The sequence below is a fragment of the Trifolium pratense genome, linkage group LG7, assembly GCF_020283565.1.
Source record: "Trifolium pratense cultivar HEN17-A07 linkage group LG7, ARS_RC_1.1, whole genome shotgun sequence".
NCBI classification, from domain to species: domain Eukaryota; kingdom Viridiplantae; phylum Streptophyta; class Magnoliopsida; order Fabales; family Fabaceae; genus Trifolium; species Trifolium pratense.
Genome location: NC_060065.1, coordinates 20,732,881 through 20,754,824, shown reverse-complemented (window position 1 = coordinate 20,754,824; position 21,944 = coordinate 20,732,881). Strand labels below are relative to the sequence as shown.

The 21,944-nt window shown below is 34.2% G+C and overlaps 2 protein-coding genes across 6 annotated transcripts; one reads left to right on the top strand and one right to left on the bottom strand.

The window, feature by feature from the left end:
• The first annotated feature begins 2 nt into the window (after window positions 1–2).
• Window positions 3–11,784, top strand: LOC123898467 (probable ADP-ribosylation factor GTPase-activating protein AGD15). 5 transcript variants are annotated; one of them, XM_045949433.1, is made up of 7 exons: window positions 3–341; window positions 1,012–1,102; window positions 1,173–1,227; window positions 1,641–1,737; window positions 1,959–2,049; window positions 8,436–8,602; window positions 11,663–11,784. In XM_045949433.1, exons 1-7 carry the CDS (start codon window positions 316–318, stop codon window positions 11,664–11,666), a joined length of 531 nt encoding a protein of 176 aa, XP_045805389.1. In that variant the 5' UTR covers window positions 3–315; the 3' UTR covers window positions 11,667–11,784. The 5 variants fall into 5 exon arrangements, with proteins under 5 accessions (XP_045805389.1, XP_045805387.1, XP_045805386.1 ...); XM_045949431.1 differs by lacking the exon at window positions 11,663–11,784 and adding an exon at window positions 9,392–9,647 and having other exon boundaries at window positions 1,647–1,737; XM_045949430.1 differs by lacking the exon at window positions 11,663–11,784 and adding an exon at window positions 9,392–9,647.
• LOC123898465 (subtilisin-like protease SBT4.14) lies at window positions 9,739–14,165 on the bottom strand. Its single transcript, XM_045949429.1, has 10 exons — window positions 14,033–14,165; window positions 13,590–13,681; window positions 12,932–13,173; window positions 12,729–12,834; window positions 12,104–12,617; window positions 11,909–12,006; window positions 11,609–11,833; window positions 11,187–11,295; window positions 10,866–11,079; window positions 9,739–10,320 (listed from the first exon to the last, which is right to left on the bottom strand). Exons 1-10 carry the CDS (start codon window positions 14,153–14,155, stop codon window positions 9,788–9,790), a joined length of 2,256 nt encoding a protein of 751 aa, XP_045805385.1. The 5' UTR covers window positions 14,156–14,165; the 3' UTR covers window positions 9,739–9,787.
• Between the last annotated feature and the right edge of the window lie 7,779 nt (window positions 14,166–21,944).

Sequence of the window (21,944 nt, the reverse complement as noted above, 5' to 3'; positions counted from 1 at the left end):
ACTCAAAATCTCTTATTCCCCAAATTCTCTCTTTCTATCTCTCTCACACTCCTTTGAAACACAACATTCCTTTTTAACTCTAAATTCAGAGATAGTTTCTTGATTAGGGTTCTTTGTTATCACTATCGCTACTTTAATCTTTCATTATCACTAACTCTTGAATTCAATTTCATCCTAATTCATAATCGATTCATTCTACCCAATTTGTTTTCTCTTTGCAACACTCTTTCCTTCTCCGTCATTCATCATAACGCAACACGTTCGTGTAACTCGCTCACTCCACTCGCTCCGTAACTCGTTCTCGATTTTTTCATCATGCCGAAGGCTAAACTTGATAACAGGTAAATCTTTTCTATCCATTCTTTTTTTTTTCTTGCGATTTTCTGATTTTGATTTTTAGGGTTTAGATGAACAATTTTCATCACCAATTTGTAATGAATCGTTCCATCTGATTTTTATTTCGATTTGAATCTTGAATTAATTTGATATATGATTTCTTTTTTTTTACTTTTTGTCGTATGATATATGATTTGAATCTTGAATTAATTTGATGTCCATATATGATATATCTGCTTATCATTGTGTTATCTCACTTGTTTTTTTTTACTTAAAAATCACATTTTTATTGCCATATTTTCTTACTATTGATGATAAGATTCAATTCACGTTTCTGAAAAAAAAAAGTCTTCTGATTCACAATTTGAATCTTGATCTGAGTGATAACCATTGCGCTAAGCACTTAAATCCAGCTATTTAAAAGTGTTTCACTCAATTCTAAGTTTTTTCTTTTCATTCACTTTGCTTATGTTCCTATCATATGATTTTTGGGATGCTTTAACATTGAATTTACTTAGGATTATGAGATATAATTATAGTTGAAAGTTTTTGTCGTGTGAAAGAAAGCAAAACAGCCACATTCATTGTTCATTGTAGCAGTGTAAAGTTTAGCATCTGATCTTGCAAATTCTATTGTTGAAATTAATGAGTTTTTTTGGAATTTTATTATTTCAGGGCACCACAATGGGCTAGTGTGAACTTAGGAATTTTCATTTGCATGCAATGTTCAGGGATTCACCGGAGTCTAGGAGTGCATATATCAAAGGTAAATACATTTTTGTTCCTTCTCAGTTTAGAAATTTTATAATGGCCGAACCTTCTGATTTTGTTACAAGGTGAGGTCCACAACTTTGGATACATGGTTGCCAGAACAAGTTTCTTTCATGCAATGTAAAAAACTATATATGGAATCTACTTCTTAATTACTTTCTTTGTGAAATGTACTATTGAGCAAATTATGAGATACAATGAGCAACTCTTGCTTTCTCTCTTATAGGACATTATGTAATATTGATTTGATTAGCTCTTTCTTTACTCATGGAAAATATCCTTGTTGCCAAATAGCGGCTATAGCACTACAGTGTAGCAGAATGTTAACAAACTACTATTGCTCCACGATACATGATTCAGCACAAAGTGTTTTCAAGTAATGGCTATAGCTGCATTATAAGCCTATAACACTAGCATAGCGAAATTTTAACGAACCGCTATTTTTTGCAATTGACTGTGCTAGAAGATATGATAATTGTTACAAATGTTGTTTGGCTCTTGCAAGTGCAACTTATATGGTGTGGTTTATGCAGATACGGATAATGTGAAGTCAAATAAGCCCTGGGAAGCTAAACTGCCACCAAATTTTGACAGAAATGGACGTAGAATCGAGAAGTTTATCTGTGCCAAGTAAACTGTCAATATATTTTTATACATGACTATATGGTTCTAAATTGCAGTCGTGGTTGTGACTTGTGGATTATGAGATATAGTATACTTGAAAATTTTTGTTGTGTGAAAGAGCAAAACAGCCACCTTCATTGTTCATTGTAGCAGTGTAAAGTTTAGCATTTGATCTTGCAAATTCTATTGTTAAAATTAATGAGTTTTTTGGAATTATATTATTTCAGGGCACCACGATGGGCTAGTGTGAACTTAGGAATTTTCATTTGCATGCAATGTTCAGGGATTCACTGGAGTCTAGGAGTGCATATATCAAAGGTTTATATACATTTTTGTTCCTTCTCAGTTTAGAAATTTTATAATGGCTGAACCTTCTGATTTTGTTACAAGGTGAGGTCCACAACTTTGGATACATGGTTGCCAGAACAAGTTTCTTTCATGCAATGTAAGAAACTATGGAATCTATTTTCTTAATTACTTTCTTTGTGAAATTTACTATTGATCAAATTATGAGATACAATGAGCAACTCTTGCTTTCTCTCTTATAGGACATTACATAATATCGATCTGATTAGCTCTTTCTTTACTAATGGAAGATATCCGTGTTGCCAAATAACTGCTATAGCTGCATTATAAGCCTATAACACTAGCATAGCGAAATTTTAAATGAACCACTATTTTTTGCAATTGGCAGTGCTAGAAGATATGATAATTGTTACAAATGTTGTTGGGCTAAATTGCAGTTCTTGTTGTGACTTGTGGTTACACTGTGACCCTTAATACTATGGCATAATATAGTTGCAATTGAAATGCTGTTGCGAAAACTTTATATTGTGTCTACAGACTACAATTTAGAGCTATGCTAGCAACATCGATGTCCTTATATTGAGGTAATGTGCTAGATGTGTCCCTCGGTATCCCTAAATTGAGCTTATGTCCCTCGGTGTCCCTAAATTGAGCTTATGTCCCTCGGTGTCCCTAAAATGAGCTTATGTCCCTCGGTGTCCCTAAAATGAGCTTATTTATGTCCCTCGATGTCCCTAAATTGAACTTATTTCCCTCGGTATCCCTAAATTTAGCATATATCCATCGGTGTCCCAAAATTGAGCTTATGTCCCTCGGTGTCCCTAAATAGAGTTTATGTCCCTCGATGTCCCTAAATTGAACTTATGTCCCTCGATGTCCCTAAATTGAGCATATGACCCTCGATGTCCCTAAATTGAGTTTATGTCCGTCGATGTCCCTAAATTGAGTTTATGTCCGTCGATGTCCCTAAATTGAGTTTATGTCCGTCGATGTCCCTAAATTGAGTTTATGTCCGTCGATGTCCCTAAATTGAGTTTATGACCCTCAATGTCCCTAAATTGAGCTTATGTCCCTCGGTGTCCCTAAATTGAGCTTATGTCCCTCGGTGTCCCTAAATTGAGCTTATGCCCCTCGGTGTCCCTAAATTGAGCTTATGTCCCTCGGTGTCCCTAAATTGAGCTTATGTCCCTCGGTGTCTCTAAATTGAGCTTATGTCCCTCGGTGTCCCTAAATTGAGCTTATGTCCCTCGGAGTCCCTAAATACAGCTTCTGTCCCTCGGTGTCCCTAAATTGAGCTTGTGTCCCTCGGTGTCCCTAAATTGAGCATGTGTCCCTCGATGTCCCTAAATTGAGCATGTGTCCCTCGGCGTCCCTAAATTGAGCTTATGTCCCTCGGTGTCCCTAAATTGAGCTTATATCCCTCGGTGTCCCTAAATTGAGCTTCTGTTCCTCGGTGTCTCTAAATTGAGCTTGTGTCCCTCGATATCTCTAAATGGAGCTTATGTCCCTCGATGTCCCTAAATTGAGCTTATGTCCCTCAGTGTCCCTAAATTGAGCATGTGTCCCTCGTTGTCCCTAAATTGAGCTTATTTCTCTCGGTGTCCCTAAATTGAGCTTATGTCCCTCGGTGTCCCTAAATTGAGCTTATGTCCCTCGGTGTCCCTAAATTGAGCTTATGTCCCTCGTTGTCCTTAAATTGTGCTTATGTCCCTCAATGTCCCTAAATTGAGCTTATGTCCCTCGGTGTCCCTAAATGTAGCTTATGTCCCTCGGTGTCTCTAAATTGAGCTTATGTCCCTCGGTGTCCCTAAATTGAGCTTACGATGTCCCTAAATTGAGCTTATGTCCCTCGATGTCCCTAAATTGAGATTATGTCCCTCGATGTCCCTAAATTGAGCTTTTGTCCCTCGGTGTTCCTAAATTGAGCTTATGATCCTCGGTGTCCCAAAATTGAGCTTATGTCCCTCGGTGTCCCTAAATTCAGCTTATGTCCCTCGGTGTCCCTAAATTGAGCTTATGTCCATCGATGTCCCAAAATTGAGCTTATGTCCCTCGGTGTCCCTAAAATGAGATTATCTCTCTCGGTGTCCCTAAATTGTAACTTATGTCCCACAATATCCAAATTAAGCATATGACCCTCGATGTCCCTAAATTGAGCTTTTGTCCTTCGATGTCCCTAAATTGAGCTTATGTCCCTCATTGTCCCTAAATTGACCTTATGTCCCTCGGTGGCCCTAAATGTAGCTTATGTCCCTCGGTGTCCCTAAATTGAGCTTATTTCTCTCGGTGTCCCTATATTGAGCTTATGTCCCTCGGTGTCCCTAAATTGAGCTTATGTCCCTCGTTGTCCCTAAATTGTGCTTATGTCCCTCGATGTCCGTAAATTGAGCTTATGTCCCTCGGTGTCCCTAAATGTAGCTTATGTCCTTCGGTGTCTCTAAATTGAGCTTATGTCCCTCGGTGTCCCAAAATCGAGCTTATGTCCCTCGGTGTCCCTAAATTGAGCTTACGATGTCCCTAAATTGAGCTTATGTCCCTCGGTGTCCCTAAATTGAGATTATGTCCCTCGATGTCCCTAAATTGAGCTTTTGTCCCTCGGTGTACCTAAATTGAGCTTATGATCCTCGGTGTCCCAAAATTGAGCTTATGTCCCTCGGTGTCCCTAAATTGAGCTTATTACCCTCGGTGTCCCTAAATATAGCTTATGACCCTCGCAGTCCCTAAATTGAGGTTATGTCCATCGATGTCCCAAAATTGAGCTTATGTCCCTCGGTGTCCCTAAAATGAGCTTATCTCTCTCGGTGTCCCTAAATTGTAACTTATGTCCCTCGATATCCAAATTAAGCATATGACTCTCGATGTCCCTAAACTGAGCTTTTGTACTTCGATGTCCCTAAATTGAGCTTATGTCCCTCGTTGTCCCTAAATTGACCTTATGTCCCTCGGTGTCCCTAAATGTAGCTTATGTCCCTCGGTGTCCCTAAATTGAGCGTATGTCCCTCGGTGTCCCTAAATTGAGCTGATGTCCCTCGGTGTCCCTAAATTGAGCTTACGATGTCCCTAAATTGAGCTTACGATGTCCCTAAATTGAGCTTATGTCCCTCGGTGTCCCTAAATTAAGCTTATGTCCCTCGGAGTCCCTAAATTGAGCTTATGTCCCTCGGTGTCCCTAAATTGAGCTTATGTCCCTCGGTGTCCCGAAATTGAGCTTATGTCCCTCGGTGTCCCTAAATTGAGCTTATGTCCCTCGACCTCCCTAAATTGAGCTTATGTCCCTCGACCTCCCTAAATTGAGCTTATGTCCCTCGATGTCCCTAAATTGATTCCAAACCCGCTGATAACAGGTAAATCACTTCTATATCGGGAAATTATGATAATGGTTGATTATATATAACGGGAAATTGGGAAAATGGTTGAGTATATATCCCTTGATTTTTTCATACTTGAAACACAAGTTGGGAAGATGGTTGTGTGCCATGGTGCCTTTCATGCAAAATTGAGTGCAGGTCACTTGATGTCCCTAAATTGAGTTTATATCCGTCGATGTCCCTAAAATTGATGGTCTGAATGCAATTTCAATGTAAATGCTTCATAACTTCAAATGTAAGTGGAGAAGACACTTGGCGTCTTAGATGGAAAATTAAATCTATGTCCCTCGATGGTCATAAACTGAATATATGTCGCTCGATGTCCCTAAATTGAATATATGCACCTCAATGTCCCTAAATTAAATTTTCATAATTCTGCTTTGTATTGTTGTCTATTATTAAGTTTATGGGAACAATATATGGGAACAAGTGCTAGACTCAAGCTTTACAGTTGTAAATTGTGTTCATTAGTTACTTTAATGTTGGAATTTAGCGCAGAGCTTGTGTTCTGTTTCAATCTGATGCCGGCAGAACCTGAACTGCTTCGGGTCTAATGTGGGCTGGTGATTTGCAGAATGCTACAATGGCTGAGCCTGGTACTGCACAGTCATATTCGGCTTCTGTTAATTTTAAAATTCGACTCCTGGGTGATTCAAATGTAATATTGATGCATCGTTTGTGTCACATTTAAATAAAGTTGGGTTTGGAATATGTATTCGTGACAAACGTGGTCAATTTGTGATTTCAAAGAGAGAATGGATTGCCCTTCTTTGTGGAGTGGATGTGGGCGTACCTCTTAGTGAGTATATGTTCCCTAATTAATGGTATGTCCCTCGATGTCCCTAAATTGGGTTTATACCCTCGATGTTCCTATATTGAATTAATGTACTGGATGTCCCTAAATTGAACTTATGTCCCTCGATGTCCCTAAATTGAACTTATGTCCCTCGATGTCCCTAAATTGAGCTTATGTCCCTCAGTGTCCTTATAATTAATTGTCTAAATGCAATTTCAATGTGAATGCTTCATAACTTTACATGTAAGTGGAGAAGACCCTTGGAGCCTTAGATGCGAAATTGAATATATGTCCCTGATGTCTCTAAATTGAATAATGTACCTCAATGTCTCCAAATTAGATGTTCATAATTCTGCGAAGTTTTGTTGTTTATTATGAAGTTTATGGGAACAAGTGCTGACCTGAGCTTTATAGTTAAAAATTGTGTCCATTAGTTACTTTAATTTTGGAATATAGCACAGGGATTGTGTTCTGTTTCAAATCTGATGCAGGCAGAACCTGTGATTGCTTCAAGTCTGATACGATCTGAATGAAACACAAGTTGAGATGATCCTTGATAATGATTTTTTCATAACGGTTAATCGGGAAGATGGTTGTGTGCCTTGGTGCCTTCGATGCAAAATTGAGTACATGTCACTTGATGTCCCTAAATTGAGTTTATGTCCCTCGATGTCCCTAAATTGAGTTTATGTCCATTGATGTCCCGAAAACTGATGGTCTGAATGCAATTTCAATGTGAATGCTTCATAACTTAAAATGTAAGTGGAGAATTCTTAAGACCAGTATTGCGATGCTGTGTTTGGATGACTCTAACGAGATAATTTTTTTATGAAAAATGTGGTTTACAATATGAATTCATTTTATGGTCTAAATGCAATTTGAATATGAACGTTTTATTCATAACTTGAAATGCAAGTCGAGATAACCCTTGATAATGATTTTTTCATAACAGTAAATTGGGAAGATGGTTGAGTATATGTCCCTCGATGTCCCTCAATTGAGTTTATATCCCTTAACGGTATGAATGCAATTGCAGTGTAAATGCATCATAGCTTTAAATGTAACTGGAGAAGATCCTTGGCGCCTTAGATGCAAAGTTGAATATAGGTGCCTCGATGTCCCTATATTTAATATATGTTATTCGATGTCCCTAAATTAGGTGTTCATAATTCTGCTCTGTTTTGTTGTCTATTATGAAGTTTATGGGAACGTATGGTAACAAGTGCTAGACTCAAGCTTTATATAGAGATGTATGTGTCCTTGAAATCAACCTTGTTGATGACAAGGATGTTGTTCCGAATTCTTGATGTAATGCTAAAGGTTTGACTGTGGATTCTTCTCGAGTAGAGGTTTCAGTAGAAAAGGCTGAAACACAGCTTCATCCTTTAGAAAAAAATGCCATTAATGTGAGTTCGTTTCAACTTGAGTGTTCTATAGATAAAACTGAAACTAGACCACAGATATCACAAGACGATATTGAAACAAAGTTGGGTGATACGTTCTGTTCTGTTATTACAGGAATGAAACTAAGTTCCCTGGACGATAAAAATTCTGTATCCACCGAGTCTAGGAATCTTTTAGCTGGAAGTGATCTGGTAAATTTTGATACAACAGATTTGATAGCTTTTGTATCAGGAATTAGTAATGGTGGAACAGAGAAACTTTTGGCTACTCCGGAAAGTGATCTGAGACAGCGGTTTAAGGGAAACTTTGACTTTGTGATGGGTCAAGTGAGTTATTGATATTTTTTGCCTCCTGCTTTCTGTTTTTGACATTTAGCATGTTTCTATTTGATGATGAAACATTCCAATTATTCAATTAACAATCGTTAGCTTAAACATCAAAACTTTCAAAATATGAAGACCCGATGATCCAGTTTTGACTTTTGAAATGATTCTTAGTTTAGCATTTTGACTTTAGTGAAATGGTCATTGTCTTTGTCAATTCCAATTTTTTATTTATCAAACTCATCACCCCTTCATTCATATTTTGTTACCAAAGTTTATTAAATTGGCGATGATCATGAATTTACTCACATCTTCATTCATAGTGATTACTTGTCCTTCGTATTACTAACCTAAAGTTATGTGGTGTTTTAGTTAACTATGCGAATTAAATATTTGCACTGTATGTAGTTTTTATAAACTTTTCTGGTTTTCATTGGTGTCAATTGAATAATTCAATATTTGTACAATATTTGAATTGACAAAAGCTTTCTCCAATATTTGTGCTAGATAATGTCTGAACTTCAAAATCCAATCCATGTGGAATTTGGTAAAGTCCTGTGTGGAAAGCATGGCATAATTTGTGAGAGTGTTCTTTCAGAATTTAAGGAGTTGGTACTAATGTGTGGAGGGCCCAATGAGAAACTTAGAGCTAACAAGTTAATAAATTGTCTCAGGTGAGTTTAATGAGTTATTTTTTCTCTATTAACCACCTGGATTTATTCTGCAAATGAAAAATCAATTTTTTTTGACAGTGTTAGTATGTTAAACTTAGCACAAAGAATGATATTTCCTCAAAGATTGTAACTTCCGTAAACATATAAAAACAATGTATAATAGGAGAAAATAACATCCAATATGTACACATTTTACAGTCCAAGTAGGAAATTTATCATGATAAGGAGAGCAGTGCTGTCAAATAGCGGCTATAGCGTGCATGGTGGAATTTGAACAAATCACTATTGTTATGAGATATGCTATTTAGTACACAGTACAAGTATTGTCAAATAGCGGCTATAGTATTGTAGCATAGTGAAATTTGAGCAAACCATTATTTTCCGTGATCCACTACCTTTGACATCATTGTAGAAGAGAGGTCATGATTCATGAATAAACACTACTTACATTTGCAATAAACAGATGTTTTCTAAACTCTATAGTACAATAGCATTTAGGGATTTTCTTAATTTAATCATGTCAAGGAAAGAGACACCGGGCATGACATGGACACCGACATGTTGACACCGATAATAATTTGAGAAAATGACATAATTCAATGTAATTATAAGTGTCGGTGTCATGTCGGTGCCGGACACCGACGCATGTCCGACACCGGGACACGCCTAATCCAAGGAGTGTCTGTGCTTCATAGGTCTTGTGTGTTCACACATGACAACAAGTTCCGTAATTATATTTTTTTCAAAGTTGTCAACATTTTGAACTGACAATCTGGAGGATCACCACAGGGTTGTTCCTAATACTCCTTCAGAATGCATGATGGGCCTCCCAACAACTAGGAAGCTGGCATTAAAAAACAAGATTGTCTTTGGCACTTGTGACCATTATCATGCCCCAACTTTGGCAGCAAATATGGCATTCGTCAGAGAAGTTTCACAGACGGGGATGTCCCTCTCCAGTATTGAACATAGACCAAGGGCATTATGATCATGTATATAAGTGAAGGAAACATTTGTATAATGATAGTTTATATATTGACGTAACTCAAATTTGTCGCATGTTAGATGTAATTTATTGTGGAATGAACAAAATGTAAACAATAAGCAAAAGAATTGAAAGAAATGTTACACACATGTTAGCAGGAAATGCTACAAGTTTGATTTTGGCAACTGCTAAATGTAACTTCATGGACTGTAGATAACAATAGGGCTTCTAACAATATAACGAGGGCTTCTCCAAATCATCGAACCTGATACAATTTGCATGCTTGCCATAGATTTTGCTTTCACCACTACCTTGAAGCTCCTCTTTTGCAAGGAATGCGAGAAAATGAGACTATTAGGCCTTACTGTGATTTCAACTCCTTTCGGAGATTTGATGGTGGCATTATAGATGGTTGGTCCAGGACCTACATTGGTAACTCGTCTCCTGAAAACTCCTATTGTTCTATCTGTGTTGCTTTTCACACTTAATTGCATGCTAGGATAGTTAATAGCGTCATGGCCAATCCCAGGAAGCAAAGAAGTGCAATTTATTGGAGAACCAATTAGTACTGATAAAGTGGAACCATTATATCCCTCGTGGCATAAGAACTGGATATAAGCGAAGTCATCCATGTCGTAGACTAAACCAGGATTCACAGCTCTTGTTGGGTTAACTTGACCGGCACCAAAAGCAAACTCTGCCTCCTTGTTAAATTTTTGGCTCATAGGTTTAGCTTGACAAAGAGTATAAACAAGTCAAGAAATCTCAAAAATAACATGTTATGACTAGAGAGATTTTGTATGTGGTGAAACAAGTTACGACATGTATAGGACTGTTAAAAACATTCCAATGTGAATTGTTAAACCGAACTGCACTAAAAAAACTTAAGCATGAGTGACAATTCAGTTTGGTTCAGTTCATTTACAGTCCAGTTTAACAATTAGCTCGGTTTTATTTGGTTCGATTTTTGTTTTTCCAACAGGCCTTGCCTTCTAAGTATCAGTTAATAATAGCAATTTGGTACAATAGGATTAACAAGGAATCAGTTCAGTTCGAAAAAGTATAGTTTAGTTTTCTGTAAATTTTGTTCCGGTTTGGTTTGGAACCACAAAACCGTGTACCAAACTTTTATACTATTTTAGTTTGTGACAACGTATCAAGGTCCGGTTCAGTTTTACTGAACTGTCGTAGTGATTCAGTTTGGTTCCGTTTTGCTTCCTCAACCTAACTATGAACAGCCCTAACTATAGGAAGTGGAAATATGCATTAGTTTTTCACCTGTGGTAATTATAGCTGATCTGATTGCAGCAGGAGTCCAATCCGGGTGAAATGATTTCACATACGCTGCTACTCCGGAAACATGAGGGCATGACATGGAAGTACCGGACATTAGTGTAAATTCTGAAAATTGAGTGTCCCCTTCAAAACCAGTAATTGATGTCCTAAGTGTATATGATGCCAAGATGTTAATGCCGGGAGCTGTTACATCAGGCTGCATCCAAGAGATTATAAATTATAATGAACACTATACTAATTACTAGCTTTATGGTCAATAATCAAGAGGCTATAAAAATGTACACTATTTACAAATATTGGTACCTTGAGAACATGCTGAGATCCTGGATTTGGACCCCTTGATGAAAAAGAAGCAACAAATGGAGCTGGTATTTTCACTTCGTGGCTCTTATGTATCACTGCTGATGGTGATCTTTGTTGAACAAGAAATTTATGTAAAATCTATGTTATTAGATAATCTGGTTGAAAAAGTGTTGGTTCATTAGTTGTAGTAAATATTCGATTACTACCTAAGGTCCTTTTTATAAGATACAAGTACAACTAAGTCAGCAAAAGTTGATGTATCTGGTTCATAATATAGTACAGATACATCAATTTTTGTTAACCCAGTTGTCTTTTATAAAAGGAGCAGAAGGAGTATTAGTTTTTTTAAGAATGAATATTATATTAGTAGCAAATTATTGACCTCAAAGGTCATTTAGAGAACAAAGAAGAGTATGTTTTACCTTGTAGATTGTATATAATTAGTAATAATTTGACCTGTGCTTTCATTCACATAGGTAGCAGGAGCACTGAATATTTGAGCAACATCAAGAAATTGATCATTTTCAACTATAGTACCTATGCCTCCTATTGCTTTCACAACAGCATCGGTGCCCCATGTTCTAAATTTACAGTAAACAATCTTTCCTTTTACCTTTTTTGGCTCTAAGGAGTCGTCATCGCAGAACCTGCCAATGTCGTACAATGTTCCTTTAACATGGGAAACATAATCATATATTATTGAAAATCAAAGCGGAAATTACTTAGCGTCTTCCTTTCTTGAAGAGTTTCGCGCTGCATCCATTCCGTTAACAAGGGAATATTGTTTTTGTTTTGGACTGAAAGTGCTTACTCCTTCTCCCTGCATAGGTAAAGTATAATTACTTTTTCATTTTACGGTAAAATTACTCTGGTTATATGTGTCGAATATGTGAATACCAAAATTAATAAAAACTTACGGAAACAATTTTTCTACTCCCCAACTCTACAATGCTCTGAAAGTCCCTATCAATGCCACTAGCAGCTACTGTGACTATCCATGGCGCATTATTTACGACAGTCGCCATAGTTGGACCACCATTTCCAGCAGAAGCAACTGTGATTATGCCTTTCCTCATGGCATGAAATGCACCAATTGCTATACAGTCCTGCGCATAGTTTGCATTTCCTCCACCTAACGAAACTGATATGACATCCACGCCGTCATGTATAGCAGCCTCAAATGCAGCAAGTATGTCCATATCAGCACATCCATCTTCTGTCCAGCAGACTTTGTAAATTGCCAACCTAGCTGAAGGCACCGCTCCACGAGCCGTACCATTGGCTAATCCGAAGAGACTTGCGTTCGGGACAAGATTTCCAGCTGCTGTTGATGCAGTATGAGTTCCATGCCCTTCCACATCTATGGGAGATAATATATCAGATGGATCAGACCTTCCATCAAGTTTGAAGTATCTGGCTCCAATGATCTTGCTTCAAGTTTTCCATCAAGTGTAGATGCCAAGAAGAATGTAATACATAATGTAAGGTATAATAAAACTTATACAAAATTCTGTATATTGTACATAAGGATAGGGATGTTACTTATTGCAGCCTGAGAAATTAACATATTTGTCACAAGTTCCTTTCCATTTAGCAGGTGGAGGACCAAATCCGTCATCCTTGAAGCTTTGAAACTCGGGAGTTATACCTACCTCACCGATGAAAAAAAAGTGTTTCGTAAACAAATCTTGCAGATACCATTACATAAAAAACAAAATGATAATGAGATGATAGATATGATAAACCTGTATCCAAAAGAGCCACAATTGTGTCGCCCTCTGATTTCAGTTTTCTCTTAGCTGTCAAAGGCAATCCAATGAAATCCCATGATCTTGTTGTGTGTAGCTTGCGGTACTGATTCGGTAATACTGAGAGCACTTCATTCATGCCAGATAACTTGTTGACTTCATCTTCGGACAGTTTAGCAGCAAATGCATTAAAGCTCTTTGTGTAGCTGTATACTATGGATTCTTTGGCTTCAAGATGGCTGCAAAGTAATGAAAGAAATTTCTGTCATTTGATATTGAGATAATGCCTTTAATTTTAAAACTACATTCCTATTCCTGTTTGGATTGATTTATTTGAGTTTATTTACTGAGATAAACATGGCTAAAACTCTTTAGCCGAGCTGATGAAAATAACTGATGACATGTCCATAAGTTGTTCTCAGTTTATTTTCATAAACTATCTTGGATAGCTTACGAAAACAATTTGATTTGATTTTATCTTTTCTTATAGATATAGATTGTACATAAGAACTTATATGATGATCATTTATGCCACAAGCACATAATTAAGTTGTTTATGCAAACAGGACCGTAAAAAGTATTTGAATACACATGAGCAACATAGCTCACGCTTATGTGATTTTATTCTATTCATAAATAAAATAAAATAAAATACCTTTGTTTAACAGCTGAGAGAATATTTAAATGATTCTCTATTGCTCCTTCTCTACTAACAGGATGTGCTCCTAAGAAAACAATGTAAAAATTCTGCAAGCAAGTCAAATGGTACCCAAGTTAAAAGAATGAAACACAAAAACTAACATGTTAGGAGATAGCTCAAATTTGAAGTATATTAAATTATTGTTTTGGGCATAAAGCAGGTATCCTCTGCGTGCAACTGCAGAGACTAATCCCTTGAACCTTGTGGGACCCAAATGAGCAGCAAACTCTCCCTAAGAGTTTTAACGCTGCTGCATGCCAAGCCGGGGATCGAACCCAGAACCTTGGTTAATCTAGAAGTTAGAAGAGACTCGCGTCATCTCATCCAAGTGCTCTTGGGTAAGTATATTAAATTTATCTAAGCTAATGTAATGAATGGAAGGAGAAGAAATTAATTGCCTTTTGTTCAACACCATTAACTGAAACATTGCTTAGTATAATCAGCAGTAATGGAAGCCAAAGAAGAGAATAGCAGTTGGTAAGTTTTTGTAGAAACATATTTAGCATTAACATGCTTGACATATGAATAAACAGTGATATAATAGGGTGCCTAAGCATAGGTTTATATATTTATCATAAGAAATCTTGAAAAGAAAGGACAAGTAAAAATATGTTTTTCAACTAGTTTGGTTCTTCTACACAAACAATTAATTAATTTATGTTTTTGGCATGGGAAACTTGCAAGACAAGTAATATAACTTGTAGAGAGTGAAAAACAGAAATAGAGACAAAAAACAAATTTTTTAGATGATTATAGGACTAGAAATATATTTAACCCAAAAGAAATTTATGAAAAATAGAAGAGTTTGAAGTTTAGAGGCTGTAAGGAACATCACTGTCAAGTGCAGTAGATATATTGCTTAAAAACAAAGAATGGCTAGTATTAAGGACTCCCCTATTCCTTGAATTCCAATGCAAGCATGATATTGCCTTGTATTTATTTATTGTTCATCATGGCATAACTTGAAGTTAAACCCAAATGAATTAAACACAATTTTTGAAATTAAAACGTGATATTTTACCTTTTACATTTCCTCATTATTATCTTAAAATAAAATCACAATGTTTTGGGCAAAAAGAGCATGGATGTTTTGGGTATAAAGTGAATTGTAACCCTTGTGTCTGGTGACTGGGGAGGAAAGATCTTCTCCGGTACATTTTTTTCCTACGGTGCAATCTCATCCCTTAAAATAGACGGCCAGGATTTAATCGATCCTCCTCTAGTGGACAGTCCACGGGAGAGAATCCGGATCCGTGACTCGGGTCACCAAATTTCTCTTTTATTTATGTATGTGTTAGTCATTAGGCCAATAACAAAAACATAAAATAAAAAAATAAAAAAACTTTTGATGTGTGCACCAAGTCTTGAAAGTTGAAACCATTCGAGTTCATTTTCTAGAACGGCATTAGAACATATGATATTAGAATTTTGGGTTAGATATAATTCAATTCTACAAAACTTGACTTATGAGGTGCTATTTTATAAACTTCTGTGAGACCTTATATTTTGCTAGTCCGACCAAAAACTATACGGAAGAACAAGAGCTATCAGCAATTTATATGTGAGGCAAACTCAGCCAACATTTTAGTATTGTGCTTAGAAATACTCCGGTATTAACATTTAATTTCGATGTAACATTTTTTGCTGATTCACATAACATTATATTAACATGTTTCTTTTAACATTCTTCTTGTCAATCGTCAACAATAGTATTCTGAGCCAAATCTGAAATTTGATGTCTGCATCCTTCTCAAGTGCTGTCTGGTTTGGAATGTTAGATTCTTCAATCAATTTTCACCAAAGGAAGGAATAGGATTGCTCTTCATGAGTACCTGAATCCAATTCATTCCAAGATACACTAGTAGTTGTTCTTGAATATCAAAGATTCCTCGAAATCAATGTCAAAAACTAATATCCAACAATTTCAAAATCAAAAGAGAAATAAACTTAGAGTTTAATACCAAAAACAAAAAAGAAGCATAAACTCGTAACTAACAAACTAACCACCTAATAACAAACTCTAACTAAACGACTGATTTTTTTACAATCAAAATCTTCGTCTCTTTATCAGCAAAATGTTGCAGTGGTGCACGAGTCAATTGAACATGCATTAGCATTTTTGCCTTAATTACTACCAACAGAAGCATCATCGTCGTTGTCATCGAGACCATTTGGATCAACATGAATAGGCTTTGATTGAGGTTTGGAACCATGCAAAAAGGATTGTAGGAATACGTACTTAGAAGAAGGGGACTTGTTAGGTTTTACGGATTTGCATATCATATTTGGTTGGAGGAAACTTTTCGACGTTCTTCTCATCTTTTTTCGTCGAAATCAAAGACGGTGAACTTGTTGATTGAAGAAGAATGAGTCATGGAACGAGTGATTCGGAATGGACGGAGAAATGCATAATCTCTCTTAAGATTTGGAGATTTTCTGATCATCTTTTGAGAAACTTTCTCAACATTCTCGTCTTCTTCATTGAATTCGAAGATGTCGAATTTGTTTATTGAGGAAGACGATGAAGAAGATGTACTCTGAGGCATGGAACGAGTGATTGTTACCAATAATTGCTGCTAATGTATCTATTGATTTTCATGCATCCTTACGAGAAATTTGTAAAACAAATGGTCACTAATTTCTCGTAAGGATCCATGAAAATCAATAGATACATTAGTCAACATTCTGCCATAGAAATCAATAAATTAGTGAAGGCATACATGAAAAGTAAGAAAAGAACATGAGACATTATTAAAAGTTGAAGAATTCGTGCCCAAGAGTTTTTAGAGAAAGTAAATGATGACTCAAACAAAAAATCTATAAATTAGTAAATATATTTTTCTTCCTCTGGTTCTATCACATGGATCTGCAGTAAGTAGACTAAAATAATATAACCGTTCTATGTTCTCCATAACAAATGAACAACCAATATCAATAAATAAATGAGAAAAATAAGATTGTTTACTTACAATCATTGTTATGATAAAAAATATTTTAAAGATAACTTTTAAATGAACAATATAATTTGATAAGAGTAATTGAGAATACCGGCTTTTTCATCCATTAACATTCTATTTGTAGTGAAAAATTATTTCTTTCAATCTACAAATGAAGAACAAAAACTAAACATTAGTACAAATGAATATTGTTGGATATCAATACATAGCACCATGGTAGAAATACGCTCAAAGATTGAGTGAAAATGTCAAATATTAAGATTTAGAAATAAGTAGAAAAAGAATGTGGGGTGATGGTTATAAAGAGTGAGAGTGAACCTATTAGTCACTAAACTTTCCCATTTTATAAGTTATATTTGGAGGAATGTAAAAGGATGCATACAATTATGATGATTTTTTTGGTTACTCATACAATTATGATGATGCTAATTTAGTTTTTTTTAGATTTAGTTTAATAAATTAAAATAAATAAGTAAAAGATTTTAATAGAGATTAAAAATATTTTTTTAGAGTGACACATCATCAAAATATTTGCCTATGAATGACTCAACCATCCGTAAAAGATTATATGTTTTTATTTACATCGAACTTCTTGTAAAAATTATGTTAGCTACTCCACTCTCATTCATAAAATAGTAACGAAAATTATAATAGTTTTTGTCACGATTGAGGTAACAAGATACTACAAATCTATAATCCTACTGTAGAGTAATATATGGTCTATAACATTACACTCTGGATGGAACAGGAGGAAATATTTGTTTGGACAAAATGTTCAGAGCACTGTACACTGTCGACATGTGTGGCACTCACCACAACGTAGCACGTGGTTCCATCATGTTCCAACGTAAAATACGTCAATATAAATAAATAAACAAACTAATAGTACTAATAATAATTTTGTCAACAAAAAGAACATAAATAATAATAATATTGTACGTGGAGTTGTTTTTTTTTTTTTGGACACAGGTGGAGTTGATTTTTAAAAACATTTAAAGACTAAAAGAACGTTTATGTTATGAATATTATTAGTGGATGTCCTGGCCCATGTAATTGGCCCATTATATTTACCTATATATAGATACTATGTATCACTATATTGTAACCCTAATCCTAGTGGTGAATAACATACACTATTCTTTTCTCTCTTCTCAATCTATACTATTGCTCCTATTTACATTAAGTTATAACACGTTATCAGCACGAGCTTACCAACTGAGGTACGCAATTCTTATTCTATTTTTATGAAATCACAAGTAGTTTTTATTTTTGATTATTATATGATTATGAATCGTTTGAACCTTATATACTTATAAAGATCAAATAATAATAATTAAAATTAAATAAATAAATAAGCATCATTCCTTTATGTATTTAATTGATTCAATGTTGTTTACGCTTCGTGATATCCGACATTTGTATGGTGAAGCATAACACTTTGATCATTAATATTACATAAAATGTTGATCAATTATTTATTTATTTATAATATGTATCTTGGATGTTTGATATTGTTTGAGTTTCGTGACCGACAATAGTCTGGTGAAGCATCATTATGCTTCGTGACCGACACCTGTATGGTGAAACATCGACACTTCGATCATCCAAAAGAACATAAACATATTTAAGAATTCATAATCTTGGTTCCTAAAGAACCTATTCTTAGTTCCTGAAGAACTTAGACATTTAATACATGAATTCCCGAAGAATTCATAATCTTAGTTCCCGAAGAACTTAGAAAAAAATTAATTTTGTTCTTGGAGAACTTACGAAATATCACCATTTATCACCATGCATCCCTAATGGATTGCACATCAAAAATATTTTTATGTGTTATATAGTTCCTGAAGAACTAATAAAACAACTTCTTTTTCTCTTCAATGAATTCTAGATGAATTCAATATTCATACATCCTTGAAGGATTGTAAATTGATAGTGATTTATTATATAGTTCCTGAAGAACTCAATGGATAAAATTGTAAAATTCAATTGCTAAGTAAATTTCACAAAAGCATGTAGCATGAATCGCACCGTTTTTACGGCCTTACAGATTTAATTTATGAATTCCCGAAGAATTCAAAAGCATAGTTCTTGAAGAACTCAACATTATTCTATGTCAATTCCTGAAGAATTCAAAAGCATATTTCCTGAAGAACTCATATTATTCTCTATGAATTCCTAAGAATTCAAAAGAGTAGTTCATGAAGAACTCAAGATTATTCCGTGTGAATTCCAGAAGAATTCAATAATTTAGTACACTACTAATACATTCATATGTCATTCATATGTACCGTCAAAAAAAAAAAAAGTCATTCATATGTTAATTTGGTCAATCAATCTCATTGAAAACAATTGAATGCCTTTTATTTCTTTCTTTTATTGTTTTCAATTTATTACATTATCGGTTAATGAAGTATTATGGTTGATTCATTTGAAATTAAATGATTTGTTTTGAAAATAAAACTAGTTGATTCGACAAATTTTCAAATATCAATTGAAATATCATATCGTTTAATTTCTTTTGTGATTTCTATTAGCCAAATTTTTGTAATTGTGATACTACCTATTAATATTAACCTTTTTTTTTTTGTTTGGCTAATATTAACCTTTTTAAATCATGAATTAATGGATTATTTATTTACATTATATTTGACAATTATGATGTTTCCTGTTACTTTCATATACTAAGTTTGAAAGTTACTAAAATAAAATGTGTGCATGACTTAATACTTTATTCATTTTATTTTATACGATAACTTTGTACTATGTGTTATTATGAATTAATTCAGCTACTACAATGCTTAAGGTATGAATTGTGTCTTATTAAGAAAATATTTTTCTTCCATAATAAATCAATTTAATTGATATTTTTTTCTTTTGGAAATAAAATTATAATTCATACCTTAATCATATCTTTTTTTCTTTTGGAAATAAATTTAATTATAATTTATACCCGGAATATTTTTTATATATATATTCAATTCAAGAATATTTGTTTAATATTAATATCATATCCTTGGTTTATGGGATTTGAATTTATTTTGTGAAATTTTTAAATATTTGGTGTTGATTGAATGTGAGAATTGAGAATCATATATAATTTTAAACTATATAATCTCACGATTTGAGCCTAAAATATTATATGATAAACTCTCTTTTACTTTAAAAGTTGTACCACTAATGTTAATTATTTTGTTAAAGTGTTCTATTTGGAAATTTATTTTAGGCTCAATTTTGTTAATAATTACACCAAATGTTTTTTTTACGATAATTATTACACCAAATGTTATTTATATGAATATTTGTAAATATTTTGTAAATTTTATATTGTCTTGTTATTTGAATACTCACTTGCAAACTGTTATTGAAATTATTATTTTGAGGAACTATAAAGACAATTGAGTATTAAATTATCCTTACATTGATTTATTATAAGAGTTTTTATTATTATTATATATTGGTTTGCCGTTGATTTGTGGCTATTTGAGATGACTTGTAAAGTCATCAAAATTTATTGACTCCATTTTTAAGGAAGAATTCGAGTGGCAACCTGAAGTTTGCTTGGAGCTCATTTATATAAATGTACCATTGATTGGTAAAGGCACTCACTCGCTAATATGATGAAACATTTTTAAACGGACATAAATGACAATAGTAACAATTCAGCCCAATAATAAGGGAGATGTTGATTTGCAGACCAATTGATTGCATAAGTATAATCTTCTTGTCATTCATATATGAATATCAATATGGAAACAAGAAATGAAGAGATGTTGAATATCTCTATATATTACTAATTTACTACACATATTTTGGATAAATTAAGTGTAATGAAAAAGTTATAAACCAGAAGTTTATACTGCACTTTTATATATAATAGTGCAATTGAAGTACAAATTATTGTAAACCAGAAGTTTACAAATTATATTAAATTTATTGTTGGCAATACCGGTTGGGTCATCCCGGATTTATTATAATGCGAAAAAAAAAACTATAAATATATATTGAAGGGCCCGAAGTTCCTTCATTCTAATAATTTTTATTGGTTACTAATTCCCAAAAGAAATTGATAATTTGAGAATCTGGACCATTTAGACATTTTGTGACTTGAATTGATGCATCAACTAAATTGGTCACACGCATATTTACTCACAACCAGAAGTTTGTGAGATTATTTTCTCAAATAGTTTTGCTAAGATCTCATTTTCTAAATTCTTAGAAAATATGTGATAAGTATCGTATGTCAATTGAAATTACTATGAAACATCTGGTAGTATGTTCATACAAAAAAATGGACTTAAGATCCATTATTTAGACGTCTAAAGTTAATTACATGACTGATACTTATGAGATCATAACTTCTAATTTATATTTTGGGAACATTCAAACATGTATATTGAGATACTAATTCGCATCAAGCCAACTAGTTATTATAAAGTTCTCCCCTAATTTACAATTTGAACTTTGTTTATAAACATGATTCCCATATAAGCATTTTTGGATGTGTTGTGTATGTGCAATTGCTCCAATAGAATGCATTTAAACGGTTCTTAAAGAATATTGGGAAAATGTATTTGATATGAATCTCCATCTATTATAAATCACCTTGAGCCAAAAAATTGGAGAATTATTTACAGCCATGTAGGCTGATTTTCAAGTGATGAATTAATTTTCCCAATATTAGGGGGGAGAATAAGCAGCTGAAAAATATGAACCAGAAGTTCAAATGAATCACTTGAAATAAATTAATGTTATTATCTCACATTGATCCTCATATAAAATAGTTTGAACAAGAAGTTCAAAAGATAAATCATTTGCAAAGTTTATGAAATCAACTATCAGCTGCTAATGCTCCGATCAAAATGGATGTCCCTGATGGACAGTCTTATATTGCAAATGAATTTTAACCACCCTGAAGCGTGGTAGATCAATCGGTTCCAATGAAAAAAAAAATCCTCAAATAAGAAAATGAGCTAAAAAGAAAGATGACCCAAGTGAGGATATGAAACTGTCAAAAGAGTATTTGACATAATTGAGTTATAAGTTCCAGAAGAACTTCTCAGGTACCTGAAATTTATGATAATAAAGAGATCTCGACGAATTATGTCATGAATGAAAATTATGTCACGAATGGAATATGATGGAACCGAAAGGAAGTCAACGTTGACGATATTTTATATATAATATGGCGCTATTTGTGAAAGGAGTTAATGAGGATCATGAAATAAATTCTATTGAGAATTATAGACAATGATTGTCTAAATGAAAACGCAATTGCTATGTAATTAAAGTCACTTTGCAAAGTGAAGATTTTTGGACTAGCAGTCCATACACCTGAAGATGTAAAACATGA

Bases quoted from the DNA above. Each gene is read 5' to 3' on its own strand.
- LOC123898467 (XM_045949430.1), top strand. From the start codon at position 316: ATGCCGAAGGCTAAACTTGATAACAG. The intron at 1,228-1,640 runs GTAAAAAACTAT...TGGTTTATGCAG, and splicing joins ACAAGTTTCTTTCATGCAAT to ATACGGATAATGTGAAGTCA. The intron at 1,738-1,958 runs GTAAACTGTCAA...ATATTATTTCAG, and splicing joins GAGAAGTTTATCTGTGCCAA to GGCACCACGATGGGCTAGTG.
- LOC123898465 (XM_045949429.1), bottom strand. From the start codon at position 14,155: ATGTCAAGCATGTTAATGCTAAATATGTTTCTACAAAAACTTACCAAC. The intron at 12,007-12,103 runs GTAAGTTTTTAT...TTACCTATGCAG, and splicing joins GGAGTAGAAAAATTGTTTCC to GGAGAAGGAGTAAGCACTTT. The intron at 11,834-11,908 runs GTAATTTCCGCT...CGACATTGGCAG, and splicing joins TCAAGAAAGGAAGACGCTAA to GTTCTGCGATGACGACTCCT.